General features: G+C 42.4%; 1 protein-coding gene across 1 annotated transcript in view; it reads left to right on the top strand.

Annotated features, from left to right (window-relative positions):
- LOC139576867 (transmembrane protein 132D-like) overlaps positions 1-15787 on the top strand; it is a 53292-nt gene that overhangs the window by 15254 nt on the left and 22251 nt on the right. The window contains exon 3 of the mRNA XM_071403413.1: positions 15482-15619. Coding sequence (XP_071259514.1) covers positions 15482-15619 — 138 coding nt within the window. The remainder of the gene's footprint in view (positions 1-15481; positions 15620-15787) is intronic.

Below are 15787 nucleotides of genomic sequence, written 5' to 3'. Positions count from 1 at the left end.
GTCAAATTAAAAGCTTATTTAACGTGTCAAATAGTGTTATTCGACTCTTTTGTCTTTTTTGACACGCAAGACCCAAACAGCGTTTCATAGTATGTTGTAAAGCTAATAGCAGTGACGCTATTACTGTGTAACTCCGGTAGGGCAACATGTGTACCAGTGCTCGAACAGTCGGCGAAAGCCAACATCACCCACAACAGAGAACTGTTGATTGTCAAGGACAGTGAATGCTATTATCTTGGCGTTAATGGATTTCACCTTTGAGTTGTCTCACTGAAATTCTTACTCTTTCAAATGACTGCTCGACTTGTTGACTGCTCAATCCACACAGCAGACATTGTGGGCTAGGTTAGGAATGCTGTGTTGCACGTGTAGCGCAACATTTTACATGGCGGTATTATGTCATGTACCCACGTTATATAGGTATGCACATCAGCTTTGACATCGGTTTTGTACATCGGCGTTAAACTAGACATCGGGCCAATACTGATGTTGGCATTTTTAGCTAATATCGTCCGATTCCGATATATTCACCGATAAATCATGCATCCCTAACCAGGAGTAAATGTTTGCCAAAGTCCTACCTTTGCTGCTATAACAGCCTCCACTCTTCTGGGAAGGCTTTCCACTAGCTGTTGGAACATTGCTGTGGAGACTTGCCCCCATTCAGCCACAAGAGCAGTAGTGAGGTTGGGCACTGATGTTGGGAGATTAGGCCTGGCTCCTAGTCGGTGTTCCAATTCATCCCAAAGTTGTTCAATGGTGTTGAGGTCAGAGCTCTGTGCAGGTTCTTCCACACCTATTTCGAAAAACCATTTCTGTATGAACATTGTCATGCTGAAACAGGAAAGGGCCTTCCCCAAACTCTTGCCACAAAGTTGGAAGCACAGAATTGTCTAGAATGTCATTGTATGCTGTAGCATTAAGATTTCCTTTCACTTGAACCACCAAACTGTACGATTGCCACTATGCATTGGGGCAGGTAGTGTTCTCCTGTCATCTGCCAAACCCAGATTCGTCCGTCGGACTGCCAGATGGTGAAACGTGATTCATCACTCCAGAGAACGCGTTTCTACGGCTCCAGATTCCAATGGTGGCGAGCTTTACACCAATCCAGCCAAGGCTTGGCATTGGGCATTGTGATCTTAGGCTTGTGTGCTTTTTGTCCATGTAGCGTATCTCCCCCATCTCCCCCACAGAGATCTCATTCCCCCAGAAGTTGAGAGGTAAACTCTGCAGCAGTCGGACTCTGTTCACACCCTACAAGGTTCCCTAGCCTCCCTCACATTCACAGGGGCCTTCATTAGGCTGAAAAGGGGATGGCCCAAAAATTATTATTCAGCTGACCCTTCATTTAACCAGATGGGAATGGTGCCTGGAGGAGACCAATATTAAGTCAGTCAGTGCTGAGCGTTGCATGCATGCACCTCACTTCCTATTGGAGAATCTCAAATTAAGGCCAAAGTACAGATGGAAGGTGTAGCTGTGGGAGTTGGTCTCTCCCTCAGCTTCAATAGGTCCCTGTACACGTACAATGCTGCTATTCCCAGAGCACACTGACAGGAACATGCGCTGTTCTGATTTAATGCTTTAGGTGAGATTTATTAGAGTCAACAGTTGGTAGAGCATAGCGCTTGCAACACCAGGGTTATGGTTTCCCATGGGGACCAGTAAGAAGAAGTATGAAAATGTATACAATAATGTAAATCACTCTTTGCCAAAGCAACAATAGTATGTTAATAAGAGGGGGAGAAGAAAAGAGAGGAAAAAAGGAGAAATGTAGCATTCTTCTTCATAATTTAAGTGTTTATTATCTATGACGATAAGCTGGATGGAAATGTGTTTTTTTCCTGTGTTTGAGGAAGGGGATAAGAGAACCTCAAGGTCCCCAGTTCAAATCCCGCCTCAGCCAGAAAAAAAAATTTCTAAACAAACCCTATAGTCTCCAAAAGTGTTTTGTTTTTCACATAAGTGAATTTGAGATCACCTGAGTTAATGGAACGATTATGGTAGCATAAACATAACATATAGAAGTGTTGTTCTAATGAGGTTGGTTTATTACCATACTATACTCCTGTTACCTTGTTTATGCAATTACTATCTTAAATGATCAGTTATCTGTTATGGTTTCTTGTGGACTGCATATTACCTGATATAATTATGAATACATCACATCCCACTGGGCACAGATGTCAATTAAACGTCTATTCGACATTGGTTCAACGTAATTTAATTGAAATGACGTGGAAACAACGTTGGTCGACACCCGCTTAGAGTTTTTTTGGTGGAACTGCGTTAGAGCTGTCTACAAGCAGCTCCTTGTGTTACCTTATCGCCTACACTGCCTTCGGATGCAACGAAACCACCCAACTTTATATCTGACAAATTCCATAAAGCCATGTTAGAAGTTCCACCAGCCTCGTTGCAAGTTCAAACACTTGAGTGCATGAGGTTCAATTGTAGACTATAGGCAATGGTGGAAAATATTCCTAAATGTCATACTTGAGTAAAAGTATAGATACCTTAATAGAAAGTTACTCAAGTAAAAGTGAAAGTCACCCAGTAAAATACTACTAGAGTAAAATTCAAAATGTATTTGGTTTAAAATATACTTTAGTATCAAAAGTAAAAGTATAAATAATTTCAAATTCCTTATATTAAGCAATCCAGACTGCACCATTTGTTTGTTATCAAAATGTACTGATAGCCATGGGCACACTCCAACACTCAGACATCATTTACACATGAAGCATTTGTGTTTAGTGAGTCCACCAGATCAGAGGCAGTAGGGATGACCAGGGATGATCTCTTGAAAACGTGCGTGAATTGGACCATTTTCCTGTCCTGCTAAGCATTTAAAATGTAACGAACACTTTTGGGTGTCAGGGAAAATGTATAGAGTAAAAAGTACATCATTTTCTTTAGGAATGTAGTGAAGTAAAAGTAAAAGTTGTCAAAAATATAAATAGTAAATAAATAGACACCCCCCAAAAAACGACTTAAGTGTAACGCTTGTCGTGGTTGGAAGAAGAGGAGGACCAATGCGCAGCGTGGTAAGTGTCCATATTGTATTAATACGAAAAATGAACACTGAACAAAAACAATAAAACGTAAATCGAACACTCCTGTACTGTGAAACAAAAACACAGAACAGAAAAATGTCACCCACAAAACACAATGAAAAACAGGCTACCTAAATATGGCTCCCAATCAGAGACAACAACTGACACCTGCCTCTGATTGAGAACCATACTAGGCCAAACACATAGAAATAGAACAATAGAACAAAACATAGAAAAAACGACATAGAATGCCCACCCCAACTCACGCCCTGACCAAACTAAAATACAGACATAACAAAGGACCTAAGGTCAGAACGTGACATTAAGTATATTTTTACTTAAGTAGTTTACACCACTGGCTATAGGCCCTACTCCTGATTAGACTGATAGGCTTTAAATCCCCCCATTCAAATTATCATGAAAATTATGAAGTTAACTATACTTTCTATCGCCATTTTTTACTTTTAACTTCTAACGCAGTAGGGATAATAACCCACTGGGCACAGACTTAAATTCCACATTGGTTCAACATAATTTCATTGAATTGACGTGGAAACAAAGTTGATTCAACCAGTGTGTGCCCAGTGGGAAGGAACACACAAGACACACAAGGGCAACTACGGGTTAACGCTCGATCGAGCCCCTAATTTTAGAAAGAAGATAAAAAGCAGAGTCTATATGGAAACTAGTGACACGTTGCCACTTATCAAACCAAGTTTTTTGCATGGATGGATTTGGCTGGCAGCAGACTGGGCTGTGGGTGAAGCAGGCCTGGTACTGGTGGCAGCAGGCTTAGCACTGGAGGAAGCAGGTTGGGTCCATTGCATAGTCCTCAAAATCAGTCTCTTCCAAGTCAGGGTCCATGTCCTCCAGGCCTTCCCAGTCCACACACCAATCAGCTCTCCTGAAAACAAAAAAGGCAACAGAATGCAAAACAAGAAAAATAGATGAATATGATTACGCACAATATCTTCATCAAATCGAAACACTGACCCATAGTTTTGTTTCTGCCATGTTTTAGTGGATGTAATGATATTAGTTAAGAAATGACAGTGTGTTATGTACTGTCTCTTAAAGGCTATAGCAGAGGAGACCTGGTGCCCTGAGGTCTTCACAGTGGTGTGTGACGCTATAGGCTGTGTCTTTCTTCCAAAGAATGAGAAGCTATACATGATTGGGTTTTGAAACATGGACATGGAGATGGTGATTGGACATGGTTGACAGCCTAACGTGAGTAAAATAGAGCCATAAGAGAGCCTGCTAAATGACAGACGTGTAATGTAAATGTCTTAGTAATGTAAATGTTTTTCGATAAAAATGTGTTTCTCTACTACTTCTAATTATTTATTTATCTTATGTTTTTCTAATGTCGAACTCATTTGTGTGGCAACTCATTTGAATGAGATTAATTTAAATCAAGTTGACAGCTGCCTCTCTCTTCCTGTTCTACTCTCATGTGTTGGAATCTATGTATACTTAAGCAGTGGGGCTGAAAATAAGCCTTTTCCCTGGGTTCTCTCTCTCTCTCACCCACCCCAGTGCCCATGTATCTTAATCCCTTTTGCTTTAGTTTGAATTCAAATTGCCTCTTGCTCACAGTCTCTGCCTCATGGGGTCAATGGTCACATAACAACAACAAGGAGAGTAAAGGAACAGGAGCAATGGTAGGAGCTCCTCTCATCTACCTCATGTCATTTCTCCTCTCCTCTCCCTCAAGTCATTTCTCCTCTCCTCTCCCTCATGTCATTTCTCCTCTCCTCTCCCTCAAGTCATTTCTCCTCTCCTCTCCCTCATGTCATTTCTCCTCTCCTCTCCCTCATGTCATTTCTCCTCTCCTCTCCCTCAAGTCATTTCTCCTCTCCTCTCCCTCAAGTCATTTCTCCTCTCCTCTCCCTCATGTCATTTCTCCTCTCCTCTCCCTCATGTCATTTCTCCTCTCATCTCCCTCATGTCATTTCTCCTCTCCTCTCCCTCATGTCATTTCTCCCCTCCTCTCCCTCATGTCATTTCTCCCCTCCTCTCCCTCATGTCATTTCTCCTCTCCTCTCCCTCATGTCATTTCTCCTCTCCTCTCCCTCAAGTAATTTCTCCTCTCCTCTCCCTCAAGTCATTTCTCCTCTCCTCTCCCTCAAGTCATTTCTCCTCTCCTCTCCCTCATGTCATTTCTCCCCTCCTCTCCCTCATGTCATTTCTCCTCTCCTCTCCCTCATGTCATTTCTCCTCTCCTCTACCTCATGTCATTTCTCCTCTCCTCTCCCTCATGTCATTTCTCCTCTCCTCTCCCTCATGTCATTTCTCCTCTCCTCTCCCTCATGTCATTTCTCCTCTCCTCTCCCTCATGTCATTTCTCCTCTCCTCTCCCTCATGTCATTTCTCCTCTCCTCTCCCTCATGTCATTTCTCCTCTCCTCTCCCTCATGTCATTTCTCCTCTCCTCTACCTCATGTCATTTCTCCTCTCCCTCATGTCATTTCTCCTCTCCTCTCCCTCATGTCATTTCTCCTCTCCTCTCCCTCAAGTCATTTCTCCTCTCCTCTACCTCATGTCATTTCTCCTCTCCTCTCCCTCAAGTCATTTCTCCTCTCCTCTCCCTCATGTCATTTCTCCTCTCCTCTCCCTCAAGTCATTTCTCCTCTCCTCTCCCTCATGTCATTTCTCCTCTCCTCTCCCTCATGTCATTTCTCCTCTCCTCTCCCTCAAGTCATTTCTCCTCTCCTCTCCCTCATGTCATTTCTCCTCTCCTCTCCCTCATGTCATTTCTCCTCTCCTCTCCCTCATGTCATTTCTCCTCTCCTCTCCCTCAAGTCATTTCTCCTCTCATCTACCTCATGTCATTTCTCCTCTCCTCTCCCTCAAGTCATTTCTCCTCTCCTCTCCCTCAAGTCATTTCTCCTCTCCTCTACCTCAAGTCATTTCTCCTCTCCCCTGTAACTTGAATCACCTTGCCTCTCATAAACAGAGGAGTACATCTGTGTGTATGTGTATGTGTCTGTCTCTGTACTGTTCACCACCCTGCCAACACAGCCTGTGTTCTAGCCCTCCTTTTCATCATCATGCAGCCAGTGTCTCTTCTAGTCTGGGCCTAAGCAGCTGTCTGGCTGTTTTGTCACTGTTCAAGTGTCCCAATAAGTCAGGCTTAATGCTCAGTCGTCAACATGATGATCCCAGTGTTGGTGATAGCTAGTGACAAGAGGACCAGGGATCTAATCAGTGTGATAACATGGTCAAACCATACCTGATAGTTTCATTAGATTTCCATTAGATGTTATTTTTGCAGGTGTCAACTCTCTATTACAGCTTTATTACCGGTCATATTGACAATGTAATGCCATGCCATCACCTCCCTATGCTGCATAGTCAAATTATTATTATTGTTTTTAATTTTATTTAACTAGGCAAGTCAGTTAAGAACAAATTATTATTTATAATGACAGTCTACCCTGACCAAACCTTCCCCTAAGGTGCTGGGCCAATTGTGCGCAGCCCTATGGGACTCCCGATCACGATACAGCCCGGGATCGAACCAGGGTCTGTAGTGACGTCTCTAGCACTGCGATGTAGTGCCTTAGACCGCTGTGCCGCTTGGGAGCCCCAATTACATGAGGGGGAATCAGATTGCTATAGGAAATGTGTTTAGTCTGTGCACCATGAGCTAGCTAGTGTACAGATTGAGTTGGCAAACCCCAGATCACAGCCTCTTTTTTTAGGCAATGATTAAATGATTAAATCGTGATGATATCTGATCAAACACCATTTAATAATTTTTTCTCTGATAACATGTATTTTATTCAAAGACAGCCTCATGGATAAAAACCAATAAGCTTTGCTATCCGGTGGATGCAGTCAGTGGGCTACCGATCATTCATCTGTCTGACAAATAGGACTTTTTCATCCCATTTGCTGTGTTTTATTCCTGGCCATCTGGCGTTAACATTGCCCTAAAAGTCTCTCTAACTCCCTAAACTGCCCCATAAGTATGACAAGCACGTCATTGATGACTGGCGGAGCATCAGAGTGGCTGAACGATGGTTATTTGCTTGCATAATTAAAGATTGCATCTGTTTGAGATTGCATTTGCGTTCAGTATTGGCCCCATGTCTCTGCAGTGATTTATCTGTAGAGAGCCAGGGATGTGAAGGCAGAGTGAATCAGGGGAGGATTGTAACCCCTGGGCAGCAGTAGAACAGGTGGGCCTGCCTGCAGAATGGGTCTTACTGGGAACACTGCTCTCGGCTTTCCTCAAGACCAGGTCAATTCATGATGGGGAGCATCATGCCCATACTGACTGATGCTGTATTAGATGTATTTTATATTCATACAATCATCCATAGAATCATATACTTACATTTAATGATTGTGTTATTGGTATTTTAACAACAATATTGGTACTATTGGTCCAAGAGTGGCATTTCATTACTCACAAACAGCAACTAAAATGTTGAATTATATGGCAAACTATTCTACATTTAAGATTGTTTGCTTGATTTTCAGGGTCTTAGCCATTATTCACTCTCTCTGTTTTGTCTGAAACAAATAAGGCTTAGAGAGAAGAGCAAACAAGCACAAGGGAGGGGGTTGCTGCCTGGAGCGGACCAGGGGCCGAGGGCTGCCATGAGTGTGTGTGACAGAGGTGAGGGAGGCCATGGCTTCCTGTGGCAGTGTGGTTATGGGGAGGTTGGGTGGTGGGGAACCGGTATGCAAAATACACAGCGTTAGTCCGCCACCCAAACCTCACTTGGAGAGAAGTGAGATGGATGGTAGGTGCAGCACCTGAGAGCTGATTTTCTCACACACTGTCAGTTCCAGTCTATGGGCCAATCTATCTTCCCTGCCCTGGTGCCTCGGTGCCTCGTCCTCCTCCTGCCCCCCCAGTCAGCGTTGGCTAACCACAGCCACCGACTGCTATGGTTCCTGCAAAAAAAACTCCACCCTTAGAACCCAGAGGGCATGGAGGAGAAAAGGCTTCAGATAGGTAATCTTGTAACAATCTGTTTTTATTAAGTAAATCCCACACCAGTTTTTTTTTTACAAACTCCAGTCCTCAAGTACCCCCAACAGCACATATTTTTGTTGTAGCCCTGGACAAGTACATCGGATTCACCTTGTCAACTAATCATCAATCGTCAAATTTACTTTAGACAGATGGCAATGTTGTCAATAGCTAGCAAAGTTCGTCAAAAATAGCTGGCAATGCTAACGTTAGCTAGCTAAAATCCGGTGGTCAATCTTAGCTAGCTAGCTAAAGTCAATCTGGTGACATCACAATGACGACAAAAGGTTTTCCTACTAATTATTTGCCTCCTTTAGGAATGTAATTGTATTTCCAAGCCACCGTAATGGATTTTAGATTCAATCTTCATCAGCGCCAATTGACACTGCATTGAGTAGAATGCTCAGTCGTGCTTCAGTCCTATTAACTAATGTTACGAAACGTACAACCCATGAATAGCATGAGTGGGTGGATTTAGAATGCCATTACTAGATTAACTGTGCTCAGAGGTTTTCTAACTTCTTATTACAAGAAGTGTGTCATCAGTACATATTTTTTTTGTAATACATGCCATTTCAGTGATGGTAGATAATAGCATTGTTGGTATTATCACTATGACTCCAGCAAATCCTTATGAGACATACTGATGCTGTGACCTGTTCCTATAGTTACTGCTAAACTAACATAAGTTAATGTGGGGGCAGGATGTTATGGTTTTTTATCTCAAGTTATTAAATGATTTTTAATAGCATTTCAGGTACTGTTAGTTAGTTAGTACTATACCTTTATCCCAGAGGTTGTAGAGGCCTCAAGGTTACCTGTCTTCCTGACTCCAGGAGTGTTGTTGTGGTCAGGAAAGATGTATGGTGACAGGCATGTCCCCTTTAACCCAGTCACCCCCACTCACAGTCCCTGTCCCCCTGTTAATCAGAGGGTGCTGCGCTGCTCCTCTTCTCCCCTTTTTGCTGTTTGCAACTCTTTTTACATTATCCAGCCCCATTGGGGATGTGTAATTCTCCTCTAATCGTTAAACCTTCCTTTGCCAGTCTAGTAAGTACTGTTAGCACTTTGTCGGATAGAGATTGTAGCAGTAACATGGAAGGATCAGTGAAATTTTGCTGGAATGTCTGAGTCCCTGTCTCACAAGTACCACAAGTATGTCCCCTCACGTTGAGAGAGAGAGAGAGAGAGAGAGAGAGAGAGAGAGAGAGAGAGAGAGAGAGAGAGAGAGAGAGAGAGAGAGAGAGAGAGAGAGAGAGAGAGAGAGAGAGAGAGAGAGAGAGAGAGAGAGAGAGAGAGAGAGAGAGAGAGAGAGAGAGAGAGAGAGAGAGAGAGACGAAGGCATTGTGTCATTTCAGTGCGCCATGTGGCAGCATCACAGGACAATTTCAGCAACCTCCATGCCAAGATTAGTTCTCCCTTGAGCTTTCAACGGGTGCATCAGATTTCATCTAGGAAGAGCTGTATGTGCAGATGCTCTTACACTACACACATATGCATAGACACACATACACACACCACACATGCACACTTATAAACACAAAACACAAATTACAATAACTCAAATTTGTTTTTAAATAGGATGAGTACATTCGTTTTTGTGCATGGCAGTAGCATGAATACAGCATCTGTCTATGACCTTGAATGTACACTCCCCCCCTCAACCAGGAGGGGAAGTAGGGAAGATCAGATGGATGCTTATATTGTAGATTATACCCCCCCTCCCTCCCCCCAGAGACCCATAATGCGCTCAGCATTTGTTTTACTGCCATAATGTATATCTGTAAGAGTCTGGGATTAACCCCTGAGAAGCGTTAGGCTACACATGACGTTACACATAACAATACAGAGTCCCAGATAACAACAAATGTTCCCACAACTTTCGAGAACGTTCGCTTAAGTGTTGCATTAGGTCATTTGCTAAAATGTTCATATGAATGTTCCCGTGATGTGCAAGGAATGTTTCCCAGAGACCATTCCCTTAATGTCAAATGGAATTTACCCAGAACGTGGTAACATTGTTCTCAGAACTTAAGATATTAATGTTCTAGACACGTTTCATGGGAATGTTGCAAGAAAATTTGTGTCCAGTTTTCTGTGGGTTAGGAGAATATTCCATCAACGTCACACCAAATATACACAGAACATGGTTGCCATGTTCTTAGTACATAAGATATTAATGTTCTAGACACGTTAAATGAGAACGGTGCAAGAACATTCATGTGTCCAGTTTTCTGTGGGTTAGGATGATATTCCATTAACATCCCACCAAATATACAAAGAACATGGTGGCCAAGTTTTCAGTATAATGAAAAGCATGAGCTGGCGCACACCCAGAAAATGTTTGTGTGCTGAGGTGCTGACTAACGGTGAGTAAACTGTAGGCTATAAAAATAAAGAGTTGCACACTCTATATACAAGCTCCAAGTAATGTATTGGGTAAACCACCAACGTTTCTGCGTCACTGAGCCTTCTTCAGGGAATATTCCATCAACATCCCACTAAACATACACGGGACATGGTTGCCATGTTTAGAGAACATAAGATTTTAATGTTCTAGACACAATTCATGGGAACCTGGCAAAAACATTGTGTCCAGTTCAGTAAATCTCAGCTCTGTTAAAACTACACTCAAGAAAAACTTGTATTAATCATAGTGATTAAGGAGTATCATTAAAGCAGGTTAATATTCTCCACCAACATTTAACAGCTATACAGAAAGCCCTTAAATTGTTGAAATTAGTCAATCAAATCAATAATGAGAGAATAGTCAAAAGATCTGATACCTTACAAGGATAGGGTGGCGTAGCAGGAAGATCGGGAATCTGTGAACTAAGAGATTGTGAGTTCATATCCCAGTTAAGGCAGTGGTGGGCCGTCAGGGCCTGCAAGGCCTTCTCTGCTGGCCTAAACATCATCAGAATATATATATTTTTTAAATATATTTTCCCACAAATATGTATTAAATTATTCCCCAGAGTAAGAGTTATACTCTTAATTTCATAGCTTTCCTCTTGGTTGCACTGCTTCCAGCCCCAGGTTGAGATTTGGAGGGCTGGTCTTTATGTTAGATCTTTTATCCAATCATATTCAGCCATCATGTGTTGCCAGGGGTCTAAAATCTGCCCTCAGGCCTTCAGAATCAACAGTGCGGGCGCTTGTAGCTTAAAGTGAATGGAAATAAAAAATTTGTGTCAACCAATCAGCGTTAGAGTTGGCTATTGTACGCCTGCTGGCTGGCTCCAGTGTTACACAGGAGCCAGCTAGCAGGCGTAGTGCGTCCACGTCTTTTGATTGGATTACCAATATTGAGAGGCAGGTCCTATGGGCAGGTCTATGCAGATCTAGGAAACTGAATTTGATAAACGAATTAATTCGCGTTCTACTAAGCTGTTTTTTCAACCCACAATGGCGGAAGGAGTAGAAGATATCGATTTGGTCGAGGATATAATTATAACGCCATTCTCAAGACGAACTTTTCAAGAAAAGTTAGACATTGTAAGGAGAGGTCGCCCGACGCCACAAAGCCTGTCACAGGCGGGAAAGGGGTTCGTTCGCTCGCCACTTTCAAAGTTTCAACTACGAGCGCTGTCAATTGCTCACAGGCTCCGAGAAGCACTGCAAACTGTACTGCTGGGAATGCCTATTATTTGCAAGTGATCGATTTGGTGTTTGGAGCCACACTGGCTTTGCAAACTTGAGTTGTCTGTTAAACACTGTTTACCCAAAAATGTCAATTTGTCAATTTCAAGGTGACGCAACGCCTGGTTATACTGCGTTTCTGTCTAAATGTATAGTGTCTAGAGCCATGGCATAATGATGGTAATAAGAGGTGGATTAATTCGGGTGGGACTGTGTAGTACCTCACTGAAGGCCTAGGCCCCAGGCCCACGGCACGCCACTGAGTTAAGGACATGTTGAATAATAATGACTATGAAAACGCACAATATAATCATGTATGTCAAATATGTCAATTGAAAACATTGTATGTTAAAAGCACTTTGAGCGAGCATCTCAAACAGAGCTGTGAATAGATCAGTGTTTCACCAGTCAGGGCCTTGATGGGCTTGGCAACAGTAACAAGTTTCTTTGGGACCAGGTGATATCCTGACAACTGATACACTGAAATATTGCAAGGTTCCCACGAAATGTGTCTAGAACATTAATATATAATATTGTGAGAACATGGCAACAATGTTCTGTGTATGTTTGGTGGAACATTGATGGGATATTCTCCTAACTGGACACATTAATGTTCTTGCAATGTCTCCTAAAACTAATCTACAACATTAATGTTGTATATTCTGAGAACATTGTAACCACGTTCTAGGTAAATTCTGCTTTTCATTAAGATAATGTTCTCCTAACTTTAACACCAAAACATGCAAAAAAGATTCTCAGAAGGTTTTTGCTAACATAGATAGAATGTTCCCCTAACTAACAGAAACTGGACACTCAAACATTAGTGGTGTAACGGTCGTCTTGTGGTGAATGAGCGGACCAAAGCGCAGCGTGAAATGTTGACATAATGATTTATTTAAACAAACGACGAAACACGAAATTACACTTGATAACCAATCACAGCCATCTTTTTACCAGCAGAGGGCGACCATTTTGAATCCATTTTCAAGTTCACTCTTTTGGTAATGCTTACAAATTGGACCATAACTCTAAAAGTAGCAGAGATCCCATTCTGGAGCTTTGAAATGCCCGTAGAGTATACTATGTGCAACAATATATTGAACATTTTTATTTATTTTCTTCAATATTCATTAATTAATGTAACAAAATAGTTATTGAAATAAAAATACTACTCATATAATAAAGCAAGCGGTAAAGCTTCATATGCTTTTTAGCACCTACAGATTAAGAGTATTAATGGAGTTCAGGCCATGAAACTGTGTGTATAGTAAGTTAGAAAGGTTGACCTAATCAGATAATAGGAGCAGGGTCAGGCTCAGGACAATGAAAATGGACGGGTTGTGATTCTGACATCTAGCTAAACAAAGAGAGGACCATGGACATTCCACAGGGGAAAGGAGGGAAACTCATTGGGGTCATAAAATGTATAGCTGGGGAGGTGACACCTACAAGAGGGTGGTGACCAAAAGGAGGGAAGATTATAAGATGTTTTGTGAACTTTCTAAATCAAATCAAAGTTTATTTGTCACGTGCGCCGAATACAACAGGTGTAGGTAGACCTTACAGTGAAATGCTTACCTATAGGCTCTAACCAATAGTGCCAAAAAGGTATTAGGTGAACAATAGGTAAGTAAAAAAATAAAACAACAGTAAAACAACAGGCTATATACAGTAGCGAGGCTATAAAAGTAGCGAGGCTACAAACAGACACCGGTTAGTCAGGCTGACTGAGGTAGTATGTACATGTCGATATGGTTAAAGTGACTATGCATATATGATGAACAGAGAGTAGCAGTAGTGTAAAAGAGGGGTTGGCGGGTGGCGGGTGGCGGGACACAATGCAAATAGCCCGGTTAGCCAATGTGAGGGACCACTGGTTGGTCGGCCCAATTGAGGTAGTATGTACATGAATGTATAGTTAAAGTGGCTATGCATATATGAAAAACAGAGAGTAGCAGCAGCGTCAAAAGAGGGGTTTGGGGGGGGGGCGCACACAATGCAAATAGTCCGGGTAGCCATTTGATTACCTGTTCAGGAGTCTTATGGCTTGGGGGTAAAAACTGTTGAGAAGGCTTTTTGTCCTAGAATTGGCACTCCGGTGCCGCTTGCCATGGGGTAGTAGAGAGAACAGTCTATGACTGGGGTGGCTGGGGTCTTTGACAATTTTTAGGGCCTTCCTCTGACACAGCCTGGTGTAGAGGTCCTGGATGGCAGGCAGCTTAACCCCAGTGATGTACTGGGCCGTACACACTACCCACTGTGGTGCCTTGCGGTCAGAGGCCGAGCAGTTACCGTACCAGGCAGTGATACAACCAGTCAGGATGCTCTCGATGTTGCAGCTGTAGAACCTTTTGAGTATCTCTGTCTTGGTGTGTTTGGACCATTCTAGTTTGTTGTTGATGTGGACACCAAGGAACTTGAGGCTCCACTACAGCCCCATCGATGAGAATGGGGGCGTGCTCGGTCCTCCTTTTTCTGTAGTCCACAATCATCTCCTTAGTCTTGGTTACGTTGAGGGATAGATTGTTATTCTGGCACCACCCGGCCAGGTCTCTGACCTCCTGCCTATAGGCTGTCTCGTCGTTGTCGGTAATCAGGCCTACCACTGTTGTGTCGTCTGCAAACTTAATGATGGTGTTGGAGTCGTGCCTGGCCATGCAGTCGTGGGTGAACAGGGAGTACAGGAGGGGACTGAGCACGCACCCCTGGGGAGCTCCAGTGTTGAGAATCAGCGTGGCAGATGTGTTGCTACCTGACTGTATCCTTGGTTTTAAACACTTGAAACTTCTCTTGAGCTTTTGGTCTCAATTCCTTATTGCAAAGAGGTTGCAATAGCATTTTTCTTTTTAACATAGTCTTAAAAGAGGCCTGAGTAAGGCCAAAATGTCACAAATGTTTCAACTTCAATTAATTATTTCTCAATTATGCTTTAAGATACATGTCAAATATATGTCAACAAAGGTTCCACCGAAGGTTCCTTCTATTGATTAAATTTTTTTGAAAATCCCCAAAATCTTTTTTGTTCTAGTTTTGTTAGTAATCACCCTACTATAGTGATAATATTAAGCACTATAATAATATTTTATGAAGAAACAACTTGATGGTGCTCAATTGTTATAGAAACATGCTTTGAATGGCTCTAAAGAGAGACAAATGAGTGCGGTGTTGTAATCCTGTACAGTGTCAGATGATGGACAGTGGGATGCCTCTCCTGCACAACACTATGGAGGCTTTCATGTATATATCTAACCTACCTCCACTCTTACGCTACACTAACTCCCTTGTAGGACCTTTTACACTAGTCATTAATTGCAGAGTAATGTTTTGAATTAGCATTCAGCTCCCTAGTGTGGCTGTCTACTGGAACAGTGTAAGTGTTCAGCTGCATTAGATAATGCTTATCATTTACAAATGAGAGGCCAGCAGGCCAACAAGCCATTAGTACACCATGAATAATTTGTGTACGAGACAGGAACAAAGAGGCCCATAGTATATGAGGAATACTAAACATTCAAAATGCATTTTTCCTCAGTCTATTGAAACCTATCCCCAGGGATTTGCACAATCCTCTTAAATTGCAGGGCTTTGCTCTGAGCAAAGTGGACTCTGATTGACTGAAGGTCTTAGGAATGAATAATTTCAAGGCCCCAAGCTATGGGAGCCAACATCATGTTAGCCATGTCCACTGGACTTACTGCTAGGTGTAGGATTTAGAGTTTACTTTCTAGTTACCTTGGTTTGTTTAACATGTGTCTTATTCCTGTCTCTCTTTTTATTGTCTCCATTGTTAGAGCGATTGTAAAAAAAGGAGTGTCGTTTCGCACAGCAACACCCAGTAACTCGTTGTTGTGGGACATCACGCTGGACTCTGGAGCAGATGGCACCATCGCTGTTGTTTGTCAGAGGAAATCTGCCATACCTGGAAAAAGGCAAGTCTGCTGAACATACACAACATTCCCCCCAATATACTATCAGTGAACGCCATTAAACCCACTATGTGTTCAACCATTGGCTGGACCCTTCATGTTTGGCTGCTCATAGACAGCTTTACACATACTCTTGAATAAACATTACTGTACTGTATAAGGTGTTAATGC

This window comes from Salvelinus alpinus, chromosome 5 (genome assembly GCF_045679555.1).
Source record: "Salvelinus alpinus chromosome 5, SLU_Salpinus.1, whole genome shotgun sequence".
NCBI lineage: Eukaryota > Metazoa > Chordata > Actinopteri > Salmoniformes > Salmonidae > Salvelinus > Salvelinus alpinus.
Note: the sequence above shows the minus strand (reverse complement) of the source record. Positions and strands in the feature narration are given on the sequence as shown.